The following is a 21,037-nucleotide window of genomic DNA, read 5'->3' as shown; positions in this document are numbered from 1 at the left end:
AGGCTTCTGTTTTGGGTTTCTATAAGTATGGGACTGGTTTGGATGGGTTTCGGACGGTTATTTCCGAGCTTAGTTCTTGGACTCTGGTACAACATGGGATATTTCTCTCTTGGATCTTTTGCTCTGGTACCAAATTTCATGCAGGCTGGGGAAGAAAAATAGAAGAAATGGGAGAAAAAGAGGAGACAAAGAGAAAACAAAGAGAGGAGAGGGAAGAAGAGAAGAAGAATTAGAAGTAGAAGAAAAGAGAAGGGGGAGAAGTAGAGGAAATTAGAGGAAATTAGAGGAAGGAGAACAACACGCAGAGAGGAGAAGCTAATCAATTCAATTAATCATTAAAATCACTAATACATGAAGCCTGTATATAATCATTAAAATCACTAATACATGAAGCCTGTATACAGGCAATAGGATGGAAATAAATTTCCATGAAAAATAGAAGCCCTACAAGTAGAATGGAAAATAAAAACCTAGAAACTAAATAACATGAAAAATTAAAAACATGTAAATAAATACTAATGGGCAAATATGTCACTTATTTGGCCCACTATCTGCATCACCGATCCAACTTAACCCAAGTTGCACCCCTATTACATTAGTTCCGAGGCTTTTGGTTTATTGGTTAGGTATTGGGAGAGTGGAGAGAAATGCAAGGTGAGGCTTCCTGACTAGTTGACATGGGAAAGTAGTTGACATATAGTTGGGCTCATTTTTTAACCACGACCAATGAAATGGACAAGAATCAACTCAAAGTTCCAAAGGACTGCTCATATACTGTGCAAAACTAAGCAACCTATGGAAGTTGGTTTTCTTTAAACGCGGAGGAAGAAGCTAAACAAAATTGATATAGCATACTTAACATAAATGCACTGAACCATGATTTTATCATTGCAAGCTTCACCTATTAACCATCACAACAATGTGATGTGAAGCATACCATGAAAACAAAATTATGTACTATTGTACAAATTTTAGCCAGAACACAGAAAATAAGCAGATTTCAAGCGTGAAAGAACTTTCTTAGATAATTGATGAACAAGCTGATACTTTTCTATTGATTCCTCTACTGATTCCTCCTGGGCTTTCAAAGTTTTTCACATGCTAGAAATTATATTTATATCATCATTCAAAAAAATTTATATTCATATGCATGAGAGTGGCAGCAACAGATTCTTTCTTATCAGTCAGCTGAATATCCCCCTCAATTTACAAATTCAACCCATCTTACAATAGGATTCTTTTTCTTTCCCAATATGATCCAAAAATGATGACCTCTTTCCCCTCCTCTGAGCTCCCTAAATAACAAGCAAAATGGATTAATAAAAACCCATTTTGCACTGGTACTAAGAGATTGACAGAAAAAGAAATATTGGAGTAACAATGCTCCATGCTAACCTGTAATTTAATCAAATCGACTAGATACGAAAATGTATAGGATGAGTGGTTGCTAGGTTCAGAGGCCTCGGTTTGTTTGGAGTCTCTGGTCACTGCTGCTTCCATGGTTTCGACGATCATTGGCGGTTCCTTCGCTTTGACCATTTTTATTGATTTCTGAGTACATTTCTTCTATCATCGGTTTCCAGAGACGAACACGTGCATTTATAAACCAATTTGACACCTGATAACTCAAAGAAACCATTGGGAGAAGAGAAATGAGTAACGGTAAAAAGCAATTCACAGAGCCCATAAAGCTTTTAAAATGTTTCAGTCAAGTTAGATTAGTATTCAATCCCAAGGTTTACACAGTCGGAGATTTTACACTCCTATTGTGAGATTTTTTTAAAAAAAAAAAGATGAAATAAAGCACTTGCTAACATCACATCAAAATCCCTCTTCTGCATAGTCTATTTTTAATTCTAAATACCTGACTCCTTGTTAACCCACTTCGAATCGCGAGTAGATGCTTCTCTGAATCTTTTGGATACCTAAAACCCATAAAATATAATGACTAAACCATCAGAAATGTATAATTTATCAAGTTGGAAGTACAAAAATCGCTTCTATAAAGAAACTCACGGGTGGAGGAAATTCTGAAACATCCATGCCCGTAAAACTGAAACTGACTTTTCTCGCAACCCTCTGTGTGGTTTCCATGATTGCGAATTGTTTCTCCTCAGCTGTTGCAAAGCCCACTGCTTTTGGATGAAAGAAGATTCAAAAGATTTCTCTTTTTCTCTCGTGCATTCACTACCTAGGAATTCTTCAGTTGAATGAATTTGATTGGTGATTTGCTGCCTCAGGTTTCTAAATATGCTAGAAATAGTCTGAAGGGCAAAGCGAGCAAGCAACTGAGGGTCTGACTCAGTTGCAGTAAGGAATGTAGAAATAATCCTCCGGATCTCATCTAGGCATTGATTGTACCTACGATCAATCTGACGTCAAGAATCAAGAGGCGACATAAGTGATGTAATGGTACCCATAGTTGAAAAAAACATAAACACAAAAAAATGCATTTTAAACTTCGTAATTTACAAAATATAGTAGGGGGTAAAGTTGGCCAAAAAAACGTGTTTAACATGTTTAAAACATTTTTCTCCAAAAAAAAGAGTTTTTTACTGTAAAAGTTTTAAACGGCAAACCATTAAAACGAGTTTTAAACTGCATTTTTATCACACTCCAGGATTTATTCATGAGATTAAAACAGAAGGTAATGGATTAGTAAGACTATTATCATCCGATGAGAAGTGGTTTTAAAAATAACTACTGCTTTAGGAGGATGGAGGAGGAGAAAATGAGAGAAAAGGGGGAAGAGACGGAAGTAGAGAGGTGATTATGAGGGAAGACCAGAGAAATAAGTGTCATTAAAAACTACTAAACCGGTGAACATTTCTAACAATTCATGCTCGGTGAAGTTCAATCATCTTGCAATAAAAATTCGCACTTTTAAGAGAACCTTCTTTTTTTCTAGAAATGTTTTGACACTCATGACACTATTTTATAATGGGATTTGCTAGCGTCCATCGCAGAAGGCATTTCGTGGATGGTCTGTTGCATGTGAAAGGAGCCACCCCATGAATGAATGCAAAATCTGCTGAAAAGTGTTGGTGACCATCTGTGAAATGCCTTTTGCGATGGACGCTAGCAAATCCCTATTATAATAGGTGAACAATGGAATGAATTAATGTATGCTCATGAAATATGCAGCACTGTCTGATATGATTTGTGCAGACCTATGCAAGAATTAACATGATCATCAAGCAACCAGATAAGTCATATTAAACCAATGTAAGATTTCGAAAGAAACTCCGTAAAAACATGATTCCTATATATTTTAAAGATTTCTAGCCCTCCCCAGACCCCGCAATGGTTTGAGCCTCGTGCACTGGGCCGCTCTTTTTTTTTATGTTAAAGATGCAGGTTGGTTGAAGTGGAAGCTTGCCTTAAGAGTTCTATGTGACCGTAAAATCCCTACCAAGTTGAAGGGAAAGTTATATAAGACAGTTGTGAAGCCAGCCATGCTGTACGGCTTAGAATGTTGGGCCACCAAGAAGCAGCATGTGCATAAGATAAGTGTAGCGGAGATGCGAATGCTTAGATGGATGTGTGGCCACACAAGGTTAGATAGAATTAAAAATGAAGACAATCGTAAAAAGGTGGGGGTGGCACCAATTGAGGAGAAGATGAGAGAGCAACGCTTAAGATGGTTTGGACATATCCAACGTAGGCCTTTGGATGCTCCGGTGAGAAGAGGTGACTCATGCCAAATTGATGGAGTAAAAAGAGGTAGGGGCAGACCGAAAACAACTTGGGTAGAAACAGTGAGGAAGACTTGATAGCTAGGAACGTAACAGAGAACATGACCTTGGATAGGATAGAATGGAAGAAAATGATCCCCGTAGAAGAACCCAACTAGAACCAAGATTAGAACCGGGTAGATTCTTTTTACCTTGTTCATGAATTTTTTCTAAAGGATTCATTTAGCCGACCCCAACTAGTTTGGGACAAAGGCTTTGTTGAGTTGAGTTGAGTTGAGTTGAGATGCTCAAGTCATCAAGGGGCGACTGATACAGATTCAAATCAATATATGGCAACATGCAATGTCGGCTTGTGAAACGAAAATAACTCTTGAGAATCTTGTTAAGAAATTGTTACAACTGATATAGAAAAAAACCAGCAAGGTGAATGACGGAACAACTTTGCAGCCGGATTTTGATCACAGGAAAGAGATTGATCGCAGCCCACATTTTTCTCTAGATATCAGCCCAGGATTGGTGGCTTTGGAGCCAGAGCCAGAGCCCGAGCCAAAGAGGGGTGGAAAAACAACTTTTCATAACACAGGATAAGAGCCCAATTCTGACAGAGATGGGGCCCACTTCAATGTAAGACTATGATGCAGATGGGTCCTTTTACAAGAATCAATAAAGAGTTACATAAGTTGCACGAGTGAATAAGAATAAAAGAGAACTCACATATGTTCATGCCACTGTTCACAGCAAAGTTCACAGTACTAGTCACAGGGGTTTTGGAGTGAAGTTGATTTATTTTTGTTTAAAGTCAACTAGAAGGTTTAATGGTTATGAATGTTTGTGTTTTAAAAATAGTTATTTGTTTAGCAAGTCTTTTATATTTCTATTAGTCCTTTTGTCTTATGTTTCTGTTAGTTTCTTTTTTTTGTTGCAAGTAAGTTCTAATTCTATTACCATTCCCAAAAAAAAAAAAAGGGAAGCAACAATGGAGGTTATATATAATACTTATAATCTTTGGTTTTAGAGACTCCAACTTTTGAAGATCTTTTGATTACAAACTTCCGCAAGATTTTTGAAGGGATTGACCTACTGTTGTAATCAACCTAGATTTAATCTATTTTGACAGAAAATTTCATTCTTTTGGTTTATTACCAAATAAAAGGCGAGTTACTGTAATTTTTCAACAGCAATTTACTTCTTAGTTGATTTCAGATTTGAATTCTATTGTGGATATTCAAATTTAAAAGCTACCCGTCAACTTTTGGATCATATTTTTATTATGAGCTACATTATTTGGTAAAAGAATGTCAGTTTTATATTTGCTCTACACTATTTAGTATCAGAGTATCAATTTTATATTTGTTCTACATTAGTAAACCGTCACAAATCCAGCAATTAATTGAGAGCTCATTGGAACAATGTGTCTGAAATCATTAAGGTGCACACATTAAACTTTTCATCTACATGGTTATACTAAATGAGCTAGACTACATATGGCTGTAAAGTGTAAATAACATAATGACCAGATAAGTTGACAAATAGCTGTGTATTCACTAATTAGCTTAGAATGGGGAGCCTTAATAAATCAAAGCAACATACCACTTGGAGCATAGCTAACAGTTCAGCTTTCTTGGTTTCAAGAATCCGTCTTTGCACCTTGAGCTTCAGATGCCCCTGAGCTTTGATTTCTCCATAATAGAGAGAAAATTGATCAGAGCGCATCTCTAGAGTCCCCCTGCCAGTAGAGCAACTTGAAAATGACATCTTTGGCTCACTATGTGAGGTCTCATCCAGTGAATGGTCAAGAATGTTTAGATTCTGTAATGCATAGCAAGAAAATTCGGAAAGTATTTCTTGGGTCACGTGCAGATATTTTGATCGTAATAGCATGTGCAAGAACTGAGCCGATCTATAAGAATCACAACCCGGAAAAAGCTCCTCGGTATTGGTAGGGGTTTTCTCCAATCCCAACCCCATTCCCAGTCCAAAATTGTGTGCAGGATGCCTAACACGAGAACCAAAAGGAGACTGGCATGTGGCAAGACTAAGGGAAAGTTCGTTGCTAGGAATACAACCAGGTTGTGGCATGTATGGATGATTTTCAATCACACTGGATTTGTTTGAAACCAACCCAGGTTGTGAGCTTCCTATAACATGATAGGACTGAGACACTTTGCTCATAGGAGTCTTCCTTGGGAGCCCTTGGTAACCCAGAATTTCATTATAGCCCCATTGGGAGTTTGGTTGACCATTCACACTGGCGTCTTTATTGGGTGCTAGAAAGTCAATACCACCCCCTACTCTACCATATGAACAGTTTGAAAGAGATGAATTTGAAGTATTACAACCATCATTTGAAACAAATGTTCTCAAATCCTCTAATGGTGATGCCAATGTGGCTGAGATTGGACCCACAATCAGATTCTCCAACAAACCACTGGTTGAAGCCAAAAAATTGACATGTGAAGAGGCAACAAAATGGTCTTGCAAGTCACTGTTGCCAACAAGACAGTTGGCTAAAGTATTTCTTCTGTCAGAATGCATATTAAGTGGCTGTGTATATAAATGGGATGTTGTTGGATCAATAGCCATACGATTTTGACCTTTTATCGGTAGGGAGGCATTGTATGTATCATTCTCCATTATTATGCCACAAAACTGCAGTGTATCATACAAGAACAGCTGCTAAACCACTGCTAAAAATGTAGTGTACTGAAAAACCAGTTCCACTATAAGTAGATTTAAGAAAGGTTTATCGTAACCTCTAACCAAGATTTCCTTTGAATAGTATGAGGCAACTATATTTCAGAAAGATAAATTACCATTCCCAAGTCTTTCTAGCAAGTCACAGTAATAATACCATCCATACTGAATTCACATTACCTTAGTGAACCATGAAGTGGTTTCCGTGAACCAAAAAGCAATTAAGGCGTTTTCTTTCTCAATCTAGCCAAGAATGTACGAAACTGCAAATTGTAAAGGGAAACTGAGCAGATTATTGGGTCACTAGGTTTTGAGCACCAGATGGTTAACACTTTGAACATATCCTTCCCTGACCATCAGCAGAGTTTGGATACTTCTGTCTTTAGGACACGGTTTCTGGTATTCTGAGCCTTTAAATTTCCATTACAGTATTCGCCGGGACTCGTGCGACAGAATTGTAATTTTGGTATTCCACTTTCATGAACATTTTCAACCAATCTTCAATTGGACCCTTGCCACTTCTCAAATACTAGCAGGCTGGAATTCTTTTCAATAATTTGTAATCGTCCGCATGGTTTATGAATCCATTTTCAGATAATGATGACCTGGAAAATTAGATGCCACGCAAGAAAAAAATCTGAAGTACATGGTATTGAAAACAAGCACCGCTGGACCATATCTCCAACACGGCAAGCAACAATATTCCCTAATGAGCACAATTGACACTCATGATGTAAACAATAACAGACAAATATTTGTTTTTTGAGAAAAGAGTATGAACAAGTGTACAAATTGAAACATATAAACCTCCTCAGGAATTTATTTATTTTATTAATAGAGGAAAAAATATTTCTTCTTCAAGCAAGGACAAAAAACAGCTTCAGATTGAAGTTCAGCTAAAAAAAAAGTGCCCATTTGCAAGTGACTAAGACAGGTGACTCTATGGAAATGACAAAACATTTGGACTTCATCCCAGCCACTATGTATTACGAAGAATGAAGAAAATGTTCCATCGACTAAGCAGTCATAACAGCAACAATAACCAAAGAATATTACTTGATAAAAGATTCTGAAAGAAACGTGTAAATTGAAACAGACATACCTTTTTTTAATATTAGCATACCTTTTAACACTCACAAATATCTCCATGATTCGGAAATCCTCTAAATACTTGAACGATATTTACAAAACGTGATACTTTCTCGCAATATTTAAAAAAAAAAAATTTCTATCACTGTGTGATATTTGCAAGAATATTGCAATATTTCCTACATTTTCGGTTTTTTTTTTCAAGATTTGCGTATCATTTGTATTGAGAAACAAGAAACATATTCCCACGCCCTAATTAGCTTTTAAAGGCAGTGACAATTCCTAAAATGCCCTGAAACCATTTTAAAGGGTAAAGAGCAGAGTGCCATTATTGAATCAAGGGTGCAGAAATATCATTTCCTTTTATATTTATCTGTTCATTTGTTTTTGTATCTCCTTCATTCACTTATTAAGTTTCCTCATTTTGCAATATTTATTTTTCTCTGTTTTCCACAAGAAATTCTCACACGAAAAAATCTCAAAATTTGTAAATCTCACAAGAACCAAGAACAATATTTTCCATTATGCCGTTCAGGTCAAGAATGGGGTCACCTTGGAGTTGACTATGAAAATCAATAATGATGAGAAAATACTTGAATTTCAAGTTAGACACTTTACCCCTTCACCATTACAATGTAATGATATAATCCTTGGGGAATGATTCAACAAGAGTAGAACAGTGTGATGCTATTCCTTTCCCCTTTCTAGCAAGCATTCTTGACTGTTATCTCAGATTCTTCACCACTAAATACAAAAGTTTTTTCATACTTCCATGGGCATTTATCCCTCAAATTTTACAGTAACCTTTTGAGTTGCAAAACCTTACAATGTATTTACTTATAGTTTGCGATGCTATATTGCTGGAACATATTTTTTTCATCCATAAAACTGGTATCAAAGTAAATTCTGATCCAATCAGCCCGTCATATTTACAGGGATTGGCCAGATCTTGATGGAAATCATTAGGATCACACAAGGTTGGTCGTTTTGCAAGTTTTCAATCAAGGTGACAAAATGGGACTGAATTTAGAGGAAAAGTCACGGATGTAAAAAGAGATGACATCTTTTCTAACCACTCAAGGATTAATTGAATAATTAACTTACAATGTTGGGGCTATGACAAAGCTAAGAATAATGGGACTGAATTTAGAGGAAAAGAGATGACATGTTTTCAAACCACCCAACAATGATGAAAAAATAACTTAGGATGTTGGGGCCATGATATTAAAGCTATAACAGATAGTTCAATCTCTGCAAGGGTTAAGCGCTTGCAAATCGAGAAGAATTAGTAGATACAAGTTCCTGTTTGACAACTTTAGATTGAGACGGACACATCTAGTGGGCGATCAGTTGGCCATTCTACATCTTCTTGTAGTGGAATTAAACGAGAAAAACGCAAGTGATCAACAGATAACAACAATACTCCTAATTCTTTAGATGGAGAGGAGCAGAACAAATAACCTTCAAGCGCCCAAATATAGGACAAATCTGGTTGTCGAAGGCAAAGATAAAGGATTGAGGAGTTTGTTAAAGAACCTGATGCAGTAGAAGGGGACGGTTACCTATTAAGAGGGTTACAACTGTTCGGAAGGACACAAATGAAGATTGGAGAAGGTGAAACGGACATGAATTGTCGAATTTTATGCAGTGGAAAGCTGTGTTTAATACTTTCTAACAGAGGAATAAAAAAGAATGTCCTTTTAATCAGAATCATCTCCACACTTAACATATATGATATATCCATTTGTATGTCTGTGTCAGCTTGTTTGGTTATCCAATGACAGAAACAGAGCATGATTTCAAAATGTCTCATCGCGGTATCGACATCATAAAGCTAAAGAGATTTGAGATATTCTTCCAAATGATTTGGCCCCTGTTGAAGAGCATACTTGTAGTTACGGGTGTCATACGGGCATATTTGTAATTATGATTAGCATTTTATTAATATAATGATATTTTGAGGGGGGTCATTCTAACGCTCCTATCACCAAATCCATATTCTCTTCTTCCATTCTTCTCTCTCTTCTCCTCTCTACTTGCTCTTTACTCATTCTTACTTGGTATCAAAGCAGGTTTCAACCACTTTTCCTGATTTTTTCTTCCTTTTTTCCCTGCACCCAAAGGAGTGACATTTGTGATGTATGCCTGATGTCAACAATCGTACGATCATGCCTTGAAGCAAGATGCTAGAGGTCGATGAAGCAGTATTTTAGAAGACTTTTGGTAATTTTTCAAGAATTATTTAAGGACATTTGAATGTTCTTTTGTGCTATTTTCTCAAAATCCTAAAAAATATGTTCAGATAAAATTGATGTGATTTGCTCAATAAAGGGTTTGTGCAAGGGAAAATGGTGATGGTTTTGTCTGGACTATAAATTCTAAGAGACAAAAACTGATCTCATGAGATTTGGAGAAGTGTGGAGGGAGTTGTGTTGATTTCTCCCTATACATTTTACCGTCCCTTTAATTTTTCATTCGTGCATCACAATAGGGAAATCACATGTGACCGGAGAATGTTTTACACTCAACTAGGGTTGGTTGAGTTTCCAAGCGACCGAGATGTTGACTCATGTGCGTTCTAAGGTCACCAATATGGGTACCAGGGTCCCAATAAATGGATTTGGTATAATAGGTATGAGTGACACCCCTACATCACTACAATTAAAATAGATGGTCCAAACTACCTAGAGTGGTCTCAGTTGGTCAAAATGTACATCGGCGGATGAGGAAGATTAGGCTACTTGACAGGACAAATCTCAAAGTCATCTACTGAGGGTCCCTCCTATGCTAGGTGAGAGTGATGATCATGTCATGGATGCTTAGTTCTATGCACTCTCGGTCAGACTATGATGTTTCTTTCTACTGCCTTGTGACAAAGACCTACTCATAGAGAGAATCCTGCCAGAGCTTATCAACTTCAGGGAAGATATTGTGACCCTCACTAGGGGGAGAATGGCCACATATATTTGTCTCGGTAAGCAGAAAATCCTCATGATGAATATTGGAACTACAAACAACCATACCCAAACAAATAAGACGTGGGAAAGCATCCAAAACACTTGTACCGCACAAATTTTCCCCTTCTGTTGGAGAGAGAGAGAGAGAGAGAGAGAGAGAGAGAGAGAGAGGTACCCGCTTAATATATGACCCAAAATGGAAAAAAGCAATACTCCGAATTGCACTTCGGTTCAAGTAAAGCAAAGACAAGAAACTACCAGGAAGCAGCAGCTATAGAAATCATGAAAAGGCCACGGACAAATTGTCTTAGCTGTATTACATTGCATTCTTCGAAACCTCACCTAGAGATTGATTTCCATGTTTATCAAACTAAGTAACTAATACGAACTAACTAAATCTAAACATGGAAGCTTCATTATATGGTGCAACAATGTTTACAGGACGAGAAAAAGTAGGAAGATCACACAACAATAGATATGAAAATGCAGCATCAGATTGTGGGCAATAAATCCACATTGTAGTTCTTACAAGCAACACATGAACTTAGATATGAATCTCTAAACTTACAGCGCAGAAAATCAATGATAGTACAAAATTCCTCCGATATAAGGCGCTTCACTTCAACAAATTCAAGTGAAATTTTTAAGCAAATAGAAAATAAAACTGGAAGAACAGTTCAAATACGGGCAACGGGAAAGCATATTGAAGAACTAACCTCCATCCCATCTGCAAAAGACCAATCACCAACTCCTCCACAAATCGCCAAAGACACGATTTCCTTCTTATAGGCTGAACCAAAACCAGAATAATGAAGATGAAACTTAATCAGGATACATGGGTTTTTACGCTTTCCAAACTTCTTCCTCTACAAGAAAGTTTTTTTACACCTTGACTGGTTAAATGGGGTTTCCCAGAACCCAACAAACAAGAGAAGTGCAGTGCAAAATTCAACATGAATCATTAGTTGCTCCATTCCTACTAGAAAGCTAAAAAAAAAAGTGGGGCATTTTAATCTTTTTTCATTATAAAATTGAGTTTCTTTCTTAGAAGAATGAGGACCAAAACCCATCAAGAAACATACCTTGTCCCTTGTTCTACACAGAAGAAAGATTAAAATAAGAAGTGGGGTTTCTCCTTGACTGCTAGGAAAGGTCTATTTCTCCTATAAAACCCAAAAGACCAAGGAATGTGATTCAAAACCAATCAAGAACCATGGGATTCAACCTTTCTTCCCCAAGCTACAACACATAATCTAAAGCAAAAAAACTAGAGCAATTTTTTATTGCCTTTTGCAGAAAAACCAAAAGACCTCAAATGGACAAAAACACACCTCAAATGGGCAGAAACCCAACGAGAGAAGCATTCAAAAAACTCAAGCAGAGGTACCAACAGATATATGGCCCATTAATTAAAGCATGTGAATGTGAATAAAGAGGATAGAAAGAAGCAGAGCCACACATGAGAAAAGAAAAAAAAAACAAGAAATAGAACATTACCCTTTGGGCAGTAGCACTCATTTCTCTTGCAGGCTTTTGGGGGCCCATTTCTCCCTCTTTCACTCTGATTTCCTTTGTCTTTCCCATCTCCCTCTGAGGCTCTGCAATCATAACAATCAAAATATCTGAAATCTCTGTTCAAATTTCTGTTCATGGCAGGTATTTTCAGACAAGGATTTTTAGCATTTTTTAGAAATGAAACTGTAGAGAAGGAAAAAGAGTTTTGCTATGATGGAGAATCTAACTAAAATCCAAGAGTATGGTACACTTTTGGTGGCGGGAGGGTAACTTGTTAGCGTCAGCAGAAGCCAAATGAGTACTGAGAAAATCTGTGTGAAGATCTTTGATGAATTTATACCGGGCCAATTTTACGCTGATTTACTTATTCTGGTCATGGATTGTTTATTATTTTTTTCTTTTATTTTAGGGATTTGCTAGGGGCTTTCTCTCAGATGAATTAACTGAATAAGACAAAATCTGCTGAAAAGCGAACCTATGTGGCTGCTCCCCAATGCAAAGGCTAGTCGCCAAATGTCTCTCTACGAAAGTCCCTAGCAAGCAAAATGGGATTTAAATTTGTCCGGGAATAATGATGAAATCCACTGTTGTGACCCTGCATAAGAAAACTAGAAAGTGAGATGTAAAAATCAGGGACTATTTTGGTCGCCAGATGCATGGCATCCTCAAGGATCTCCCGAGCAAAAAATGCACTTTTTTGGCCACATGCATGCATGGCATCCTCGAGGATTTCCCAAGCAAAAAATGTACTTCTTTGGTAACTTTATGGTGTTGGATTACCAATTTAGCATCCCAATCACAAGATTCACAGGTAGTTATTGCTTGTCTATTAGGGCTGCACTGCACAAAACACCGGCCAAACCGATAAACCGAACCGAACTTTTCTTTCGGTTGGGTTTGGTTCGGTTTTTATCTGCATTGGTTCGGTCATGGTTTAGAATTTTACCGAACCGATAGGATCGGTTTGGTTCACGGTTTTAGAGTTTTAATCCGAAAATTAACTGAACCGTACCGAGAAATGGAGGATCAACTGATTTTGTGTCATTATCAAATCTAACGTGAGTTATTTCATTTGCAAAGAGAATAGGAGTGATTTAAATAGGGGGGTGTGTCTATATGAATTCCTTGTATTCAAAAGTAAATAATACATTCACCCCTTCCCCTTAGACCACCCCTTACTTAGAGGTGTAAAAAGAATAGTACTAAATACTTAGAGTTAGAGGGGCTGTCCAAGAGAAGAAAAGGGGGGGGGGGGGGGATATATCATCCCCTTTATAAGACCCTCGATTAGGGTTAGAGAAGGAGGGGTCTCTTTATTTTTTGTTGAGAGAGAGACAGAAAGGGCATAGAGAGCTTACTTAGAGAGCTTGCCGGTCTCGTTTGCACACCGTTGATGGTTGATTTGGATAGATAAACCTTTTTTTTATGGATAGATAAACGTATTTAACTACTTGATTTGGATTTGTACTGGATAAACCGTGAACCGAACCGAATCGGTCAAAATCGGTTCGGTTATACCTCCGATCCGTTTGATTACGGTTTGGATTTTCTCCAAACTGATTTTATTGGTTCGGTTAAAAAAAACTGCCTAAACTGAACCGAACCATGTGCAGTCCTATTGTCTATGACGTGGCATCCACGTTCCCTTCTTATACCTTCCATACTATATTTCTAAAAAAAAGATGGAATTCTTCATAAAAAAAAATTTGTTTGCTCTCTCTACCCCCCCCCCCCCCCCCCACACACACACACACAGCTCTTCAAGGTTGGCAACCAAACATTAGTTGCGCGGCATAGACTCGGAGAGTAGGGAAATAAGTACGAGTGTCATTAGCAATATAGAGGGGTAAGAGAGAGGAAGGAAAGAGAAAAAGAGAAAAAAGAAACATTCCCAAGAAATTTCAAGCAAAGTTCCATCTTTTGTGGATTTTAGCTTGGAAGTTACAAGAAGAGGATAATGATGCTACATCGAGGAGACATCCCTAGAAGTCTCCAAGGAGTTCAATGCTATATTGTCAACCAAGCAAGGAATTTTGCTAACGTGGCACCCAAATGCCAAGCAAAATCGATAAGCCTCCCTGGCTTTTGTGCAACCAAACACACCTAGGTCGGGGGAGTTTTGCAATTGAGCCAAAAAAAAATCCGTTAACATGTGAAGAGGCTAATTGTTCAGTTCCCATTATCGGTTCCCAACTCAGTTACCATATCATTATTCTTTTTAAAATGAAAATAAAATAAAATAAATGCTTACAATAAATTCACTTCAACGTTATTAGACTAGACTTGTACCTCCATTACGTGGTTAGAACTGTTGATCTTAAGCGCAAACATATGGTTAACCAAATGCCATGAGAATACCTTGATCGGATGTTCTAGACCCTCGATCTATCAAGCCTCATTTTAGGGTTCCACCAAGAAAAGCTACATCATTGATTTTGTAGTTCATCTAATGCATGGAAGGCATGCATGCTGAGGATGTGACCAAGATCATGTGGGCCTCATAATGTTCTACAAGATCAACGGTCTTGATCTCAAAGACATGCCCCATGCTCCTTATGGCCTTACCTCAGTAAGTTAAAACTTTGGCTAAACAATAAACATGGGAAACTCTCAGTTTCATCGATTACCAAGATAGTTCCAGACACAGCCTCAGTGTTCTCATACATGCTTAGCTTATGATCGATAAAAGACAGCTACTAATGGAAGGATTAAAAAAAAACTATGCTTCTACTGTTGATCATAAAGGTGACCTTTTGCGTAGACGCGTAGTCATTATCACTAAAGACGAGATAGGATATGAACAGCATTTACAAAAAGGGACATGGGTCGATTGTTATGTTTTGGCAATTTTTAAATTTTTCATCCAAACAATGCAAATGCTCTGTAATCCCTGGTAAATTATGGGGAATCCCAATTCCTGTCTCTTACTTGTTGATTACTTATCCCCATCCCTATAATTGAAGATTATTTCTTTCTCCCTTACATGATTAGAAGTGTTGATTCTAAAGACACCATAAGCTGGGCCAAATGCTACTATGAAAAAACTTTTGGTCGAATGATTCTGGCTCTTGATTCATAAAACCTTGTTTTCCGTTTGTAGACAACCAACATAAAAGTAGAAGGAAAAAAAGGGGAGTGATAAATCGACTCCCATATATCTTAAATCTTACCCCCATGTGTCTATCTCTCTCCTCTTACTCTCTCTAACCCAGAGGAGAGAGAAAGACATATCTCTCTCGTCTTTCTCTTTCTAACCCAGAGGAGAGAGAAAGACACATACGGGAGTCGAATTATCACTGCCCGGAAAAAAAGATAGATTCTTATTTCTTAATTTTCATTTTTCTTCTGATGTGATAGGAAAGTCAAAGAGTGCAGCCAACAGGACTTACATGTGAATAATAAATGACAACCAAACAATGAAAGAAAATGAAAAATGTATCCTTCTGTTTTGATTTTTCCACTTTTTGGAGCATCCAGAGGGACTCTTAGGCTCTGTTTGGATGCCACATGCAAGGCTTCCTCAGGTAAATTCCAAGCGAAAAAAATTAAATTACTGTTCTTCATATCATATAAAATCTGTCTTCTCGTCTCATATAAAACATGGCCTTAAAGTCTTAGAATGAGGGACACCATCTTCCTTGAACTAAATTGGGATTTTGCCTACTAAAGATGGTAGCATTTACACCTGCAAACGATACTCAGGCTTGGAAAGGTGGTAAAATTGAAGTAAAATATGTTTGGAAAAGTAAAAAAGGTCATGTCGAGTCTTTGAATGATTTGGGTACCATTGTAGAGAAACTTACTAGACGCAAATCTTTAAATGGTTTGGCTACCAATTGGAGGCATCAGACTAAATAAAAAAAGGTCAGGTTAAGTTGGAACGTTGCTAGTTTAGGCTCTATGGGAAATATTATTTGATGCCTCATCCCTTCTGGTCACGTAGGAGATTTTGCTACAAATAAATGCATGATTTTTTTGGGAAAAGTGTGCCTCATCCTTACCTTCTAGCTTATCTTGGAAGATCAAATTCAATGTGGCTATATGGGCTAGTCGTTATCATGATTTTTGGGGTTACTTGGTTGAGTGCATTATTAGGAATTGGATGACGATCTCGTGAGGCACAACTGTGAAGAAGAAGAAGAAGAAATCAGCTTTGTGGAAACCTCTTTCTCCCAATACTCTTAAACTCAATGTTGATGGTTGATCAAGCCTCAGAAAGCAGGAATTGGGAGTGTATTTAGAGATAGCAATGGTGTCATCATTCATCTGTTTTAAGGTCCGATTGGCTTAACAAAGTCCAGGGAGGCTGAGATTCAGGCTTTCCACCTCGGCATGAGCATATTTATAGGGAGCAAATGGTAGGCAAATTGGAGATGGAAGGTGATTCACTAATGTTATTTCTTGGCCTCAAGGTAAGAGTGCAGGTCATTGGAGATTAGCTAGGTTTTTAAATTTTGTGCAATGTATGATGATAGATTTATTTATTTTGTCTATATTCCTAGGAGTGCTAACAATCTTGCAGATCGATTGGCCAAATCAGAGGCCTTGCGAGATTCCCTATATGTTGGGCAATCTTTGCCTGTTGACTTGAACATGTAATCTTTACTCTTTTAATACAGTTATCTTTGGCAGAAAAAAAAAATGACGTAAAACACATTGCTCTTTCTAATTAACTTGACAATTGCATTACAAAAAAGATACAGAACATTTGGAGTATTCATTTCTACTACTGCATTCAAATCTTTGGATCTTCATAAAGTTAACTATACTTAGTGAGGAACTGGTAGAGCTTGGCAAAGAGCTTCATGTGAAGAGACTGGAAATGTCTCAAACTCGCAGTCAACTGATAAGAGAAGATTAGTGCTATTTTCTTCAGTGGAGATTGTCCTTATGAGGTGAAGGAGGACTGTCTCTAGCTCCTCTGCATTGCTCCATTCATGAACCTCTGCCTTGAGACTCAAAGGGGGGCAGCTACAAATCAGATCCCAGAGGGGGAAATTTTTTCTGGGCATCACATAGTCTCCCTCTCCAAGCTTCAGAGCTGGGCAGAAATCACCTTTTCCATCTCCGAGATAGATGATTCGTTTCTTTCTCTCGGCTGAAACGGACGCTTGGATTCGCTCTATCACAACACCCTATAGCAAAAAGACATTGATCAGCATGCTAAACAAGCAAAGACACAAAGGTAAGTAACAGAAAAGAAGCCAAACAAGCAAAGACAGAGAAAAAGGTATGCAACAGAAAAGATGCTTAGGGCTTTTAGGTGGTTATAATAACTGTTCATGTAAGCTTTATAACTTCCCAAAAGGTAAAACAAAGGAAAGATAGAAGAAACACATGACCAACCACTGATACTTTTTGAACTGTTAAAGAAAAGATACAGAGAATGCATGCCAAATTCCGAATGGTCATTGATGATTGATAATAGACTGAATGATAGTGTATTATATTAACCATCTGAGCATAAGACTATATGGTCAACGGTCCACCTTAGACCCTATTTGTTTTGGATTTTGACAACCAATTGTGACTTTGTGAGCCCAAAACTGATTATTGGTCTCAAATTTACATTTACACCATGTTCATTTTGGATTTTGAGAACCAATTGTGAGTCCAAAACCAATTATTGGTCTCAAATTTACGTTTAAACCATGTTTGTTTTGGATTTTGAGTACCAATGGTGAGTCCAAAACCAAGGAAGCAGGATTCTTCCTTGGGAGCCTTCGATTCCCGCTTCGATTCCCGTTTCGATTCCCGCTTTCGATTCCCGCTCTGGCAACCTTTAGTAGGATTCTTCCCTGCGAGCCTTCGATTCCCGCTTTCGATTCCCGTTTTGATTCCCGCTTTCCAAAACTGATAATTGGTCTGAAATTAACATTTACACCCTTTTTGTTTAGAATTTTGAGAACGGATTGTGAGTCCAAAACTGATATTGGACTCAAAATTAAGGCCCTGTTTGTTTTAGATATAGAGAATCTATTTTGAGTCCAAAACTGATTATTGGACCCAACTTATACACAATTGTGAGTCCAATAATCAGGTTTGGACTCAAAATCAATACTAAAATCCAAAACAAACAAGGCCTTAATTTTGAGTCCAATAACAAGTTTTGGGCCGTTCTCTCCAAAAAAACAAGGCCATTTTGGGCTGTTCTCCAGGAGGATAGCAAGCTGAGGTTTACTTTATCCTTTGATAGGTTTGCTATCCAAGGATAAGGGCATACTAGCCAGTCACAGGGGATTATTCAAGACAAATTATCCAATCAGGGTAGCCAATCCCAGGATTAGCTTATCCAAAGATTTGTATCCCCTTGTAAAAACAGTCCCTTGGAATACCTTCAAGTCATCATGTAGGATCAGTAGACATTGCGAGGATCGGTAGGAACTTAAATTTTTTTTGCCAAAATAGACAATTCTAGACCTCTCACCAAGGGGGGAAAAGATGGAAGAACTAACTTCCAGACTTCTTTATACGGTAATCAAATAGAGTAATAAAGGAAATGATCAAGAAGCAGATTAATAAAGGAAATTACTTGGAAAATATGATCACTTACCTTACAGATGTTTAGAGAACAGCTATTGAGATTGCAGCCATGAGGAGAAGAGTTGAAATCATGGAAAGGGAAAATCCTAAGCTTCCCATCCTCATCAACAAAAGTTGGGTTTGTATTGATCTCAGAGAAGTAATCAAACAGCCCATGGTGTTTGAGGATTGTCTCAATGAAGAAGAAATTGGCATCACTCACTATCCTCAAATCACATCTGAAAGATCATTACCCAATACATAGACATATTAATCAACATCACAAATACTCAAACAATAAATTGTTGAAAAAATTAAGAAAGGAATTCAAGAAAAATACCCAAGAGCATAAGCTGATTTGATGGATCTAATGATTTGTGGATGGAGAGGAGCCCTTCTCAAGCACTCTGCAATTTCTTCAATGGTTTTCCCCATTGAATGAAGCTCCTTCATCATTCTATCCTGAAAAACATTGTGAAAGAACCCTCTTAAGTGCTAACCAATGGAGAAATAGAGATGGAATCATACAAAGAAGGAATGCCTAGTGGAAAAATCACAAAGATAAGGTAGAGAAAACAGATGGTTCAATAGAATTTAAAAACAAAAAAAAACAAAGTGTCATTGACAGAAACAAAAAACAGTCAAAGGAATAATTGTCTTGTATAAGACCTAAATTCCCAAATTTAGTAAGAAGCTATACCCACATTGATCCAAAGTCCAAACTTTCAAATTGTTTGTCTAGGACATGGATGGGGAATAGCCTAGAAATTGCACCAAGTAATAAAGATGGTTTATAAACAATTTTGGTAGATAATTTATACGGATATTAGTCAAAAATAAAAAGATTGAAAAAAAAAACCAGCAAAGAACATTGAAAGTTACTTTCAATACCCAAGAAATTGAAAGAGAATGAAATCCGAGGCCCTCCAAGAACCCTAAAGAATCTTGAATGAAACGGAAACTGTTGGATTTTCTTTATGAACTAAAAAAAAAAAAAAACCCTCTGTATGTAAGAAATAAAATAGAAACCAAATTAAGGGTTCTTGCCAAAATTAAAAAAAAAGCCTCTGTTTAGAAGAAATAAAAAACAAAACCAAATTAAGGGTTCTTGCGAAAATTAAGAAACAAAGAAAATAAGGATAAAAAGAAATGCCCACAAAAAAAACAATGAAGAAAATAAAACCTTCAATAGTCTTCCATTAGAAAAAGCAATACCCAGATGGAAGAATCCCCAAAAACAAAAAGGAAATTGTAAAAAAAAAAAAAAAAATCTTATGTTTGAGACTACTAACCATTAAAGAATTCCATGGCATGGTAGGAAGAAGCTCATTGAAGAGTTGGGTGGCACCCAATTCGTTCACAACCCAATTATCACTATCACAATCAATAATCGTTTTGTCGAAATCGAAAACCACCACAATTCCGGCCATCGATTATGGTTTTCCGATGTTCAGAATCAATATTTCCTACACAAAAGTCACTAAACTCAACTCAATTAGCGATGCTTTCTATCCTCTGACATGCACTTAAGAGGTATTTTATAGGCTTTTTGTTGAGAATTTAAGATGGGTAGAGAGGAACATCTCGTGGGAGGTTCATTATTTTGCGCATTATTCGGTTCGGTTTTTTTTCATTTCGGTTCGGTTTCGGTTTCGGTTATCTAAAAAAATTGTTAACCGAAATAACCAAAATTATGATAAAAATCATTTTCTTCCAAAAAAAAGTGCTATATGTGCACTCCGTAGGATCATCAAAACCGTCCATTTGATTGATCACAACTTAATTAGGTTGTGTTCAAAAAATTATTTCGATCGCATGATCCGCCCTCCAATCCAAACCAAGTGTTTGCTTTTTTTCCTCTTTTTCTCCCATAATTCGGTTATAACCGAATAACCGAATTTTTTTTCGGTACAATTTTGGTTGCCGAAATTTGGTAACTGAAATTATTTCGGTTACCAAATTTCGGTTATAACCGAATAACCACCCCTACTTTTATCAATGGGTACTCCGAAAGCTTAAACTGATGGAGATGTTGTTATTTAATCTTTTGTACTTTAACACTCCTCCTCACGTGTGGCCCCTCTTTCTGGGATTGGCCTACACGTGGCACATGTGGCTCCTCTTTTGGGTTTGGCCATGAATTTTTGCTATCCGGGAGATTTGAGCTCGAGACCTTTGCTCTGATACCATGTGAAACAACAGTGATGGAGATAGTGTTATTTAATCATTTTTACTTTAATACAGGCACACTGCTCTCAAAATCGTTGGAATATAGAATATTCTTTTGGCACAATTCTATTTGCACGTGTGATTAAAGCGCTTTCCATGCTTAAAGAGAAATATTCGGGGGAATATTTTCCTTAATTTCTCTAAAAATAGTAGCTATTTGTGTACAACTTTCCCTCCACTAGCCAAAAAGAGAACTCCACTCAGTTTGATTCTATTCGTATAGCCTACCGTTAGGAGATGTGTTTTCTCTTTGGAATGCAGGAATTTTCTAGAAAACTTTTGAAATGAAAAATATTTCTAAAATTTTCTACTTTATCATTCCTCACATTATAAATA

The 21,037-nt window shown here is 37.2% G+C and overlaps 2 protein-coding genes across 11 annotated transcripts; both read right to left on the bottom strand.

Annotated features, from left to right (window-relative positions):
* Window positions 1–1,090: 1,090 nt before the first annotated feature.
* On the bottom strand, window positions 1,091–12,234 carry LOC143851573 (homeobox protein ATH1-like). Of its 10 annotated transcripts, none has more exons than XM_077361058.1 (8): window positions 11,933–12,064; window positions 11,518–11,598; window positions 11,152–11,225; window positions 5,286–6,994; window positions 2,017–2,372; window positions 1,865–1,925; window positions 1,396–1,618; window positions 1,091–1,295 (listed from the first exon to the last, which is right to left on the bottom strand). In XM_077361058.1, the coding sequence occupies exons 4-7, from the start codon at window positions 6,327–6,329 to the stop codon at window positions 1,454–1,456; spliced, it is 1,626 nt and encodes a 541-aa protein (XP_077217173.1). In that variant the 5' UTR covers window positions 6,330–6,994; window positions 11,152–11,225; window positions 11,518–11,598; window positions 11,933–12,064; the 3' UTR covers window positions 1,091–1,295; window positions 1,396–1,453. The 10 variants fall into 10 exon arrangements, with proteins under 10 accessions (XP_077217173.1, XP_077217170.1, XP_077217205.1 ...); XM_077361055.1 differs by lacking the exon at window positions 11,933–12,064 and adding an exon at window positions 11,767–11,836; XM_077361090.1 differs by lacking the exon at window positions 11,518–11,598 and having other exon boundaries at window positions 5,286–5,421; window positions 11,933–12,220.
* A 4,358-nt stretch (window positions 12,235–16,592) lies between these two features.
* Window positions 16,593–20,083, bottom strand: LOC143851566 (thiamine phosphate phosphatase-like protein). The gene is made up of 4 exons (XM_077361039.1): window positions 19,765–20,083; window positions 18,813–18,934; window positions 18,504–18,711; window positions 16,593–17,085 (listed from the first exon to the last, which is right to left on the bottom strand). Exons 1-4 carry the CDS (start codon window positions 19,900–19,902, stop codon window positions 16,720–16,722), a joined length of 834 nt encoding a protein of 277 aa, XP_077217154.1. The 5' UTR covers window positions 19,903–20,083; the 3' UTR covers window positions 16,593–16,719.
* Window positions 20,084–21,037: the final 954 nt, after the last annotated feature.

Source organism: Tasmannia lanceolata, unplaced genomic scaffold, assembly GCF_043159265.1.
Source record: "Tasmannia lanceolata isolate RefF3 unplaced genomic scaffold, GAP_Taslan_0.1 ptg000003l, whole genome shotgun sequence".
Lineage (NCBI taxonomy): Eukaryota > Viridiplantae > Streptophyta > Magnoliopsida > Canellales > Winteraceae > Tasmannia > Tasmannia lanceolata.
The sequence above is the reverse complement of the archived record's forward strand: the minus strand, read 5'-3'. Positions and strand labels throughout refer to the sequence as shown.

What these genes read in the sequence shown, in the direction of transcription:
- LOC143851573 (XM_077361058.1), bottom strand. Translation starts at nt 6,329, where the DNA reads ATGGAGAATGATACATACAATGCCTCCCTACCGATAAAAGGTCAAAAT. An exon ending in TTTCAGAATTTCCTCCACCC is followed by an intron (nt 1,926 to 2,016) that starts GTGAGTTTCTTT and finishes TATGGGTTTTAG; the next exon opens with GTATCCAAAAGATTCAGAGA. An exon ending in GTGGGTTAACAAGGAGTCAG is followed by an intron (nt 1,619 to 1,864) that starts GTATTTAGAATT and finishes TTGAGTTATCAG; the next exon opens with GTGTCAAATTGGTTTATAAA.
- LOC143851566 (XM_077361039.1), bottom strand. Translation starts at nt 19,902, where the DNA reads ATGGCCGGAATTGTGGTGGTTTTCGATTTCGACAAAACGATTATTGAT. An exon ending in TGCCATGGAATTCTTTAATG is followed by an intron (nt 18,935 to 19,764) that starts GTTAGTAGTCTC and finishes AATGTTTTTCAG; the next exon opens with GATAGAATGATGAAGGAGCT. An exon ending in GTTCTCTAAACATCTGTAAG is followed by an intron (nt 17,086 to 18,503) that starts GTAAGTGATCAT and finishes TTTTTGCTATAG; the next exon opens with GGTGTTGTGATAGAGCGAAT.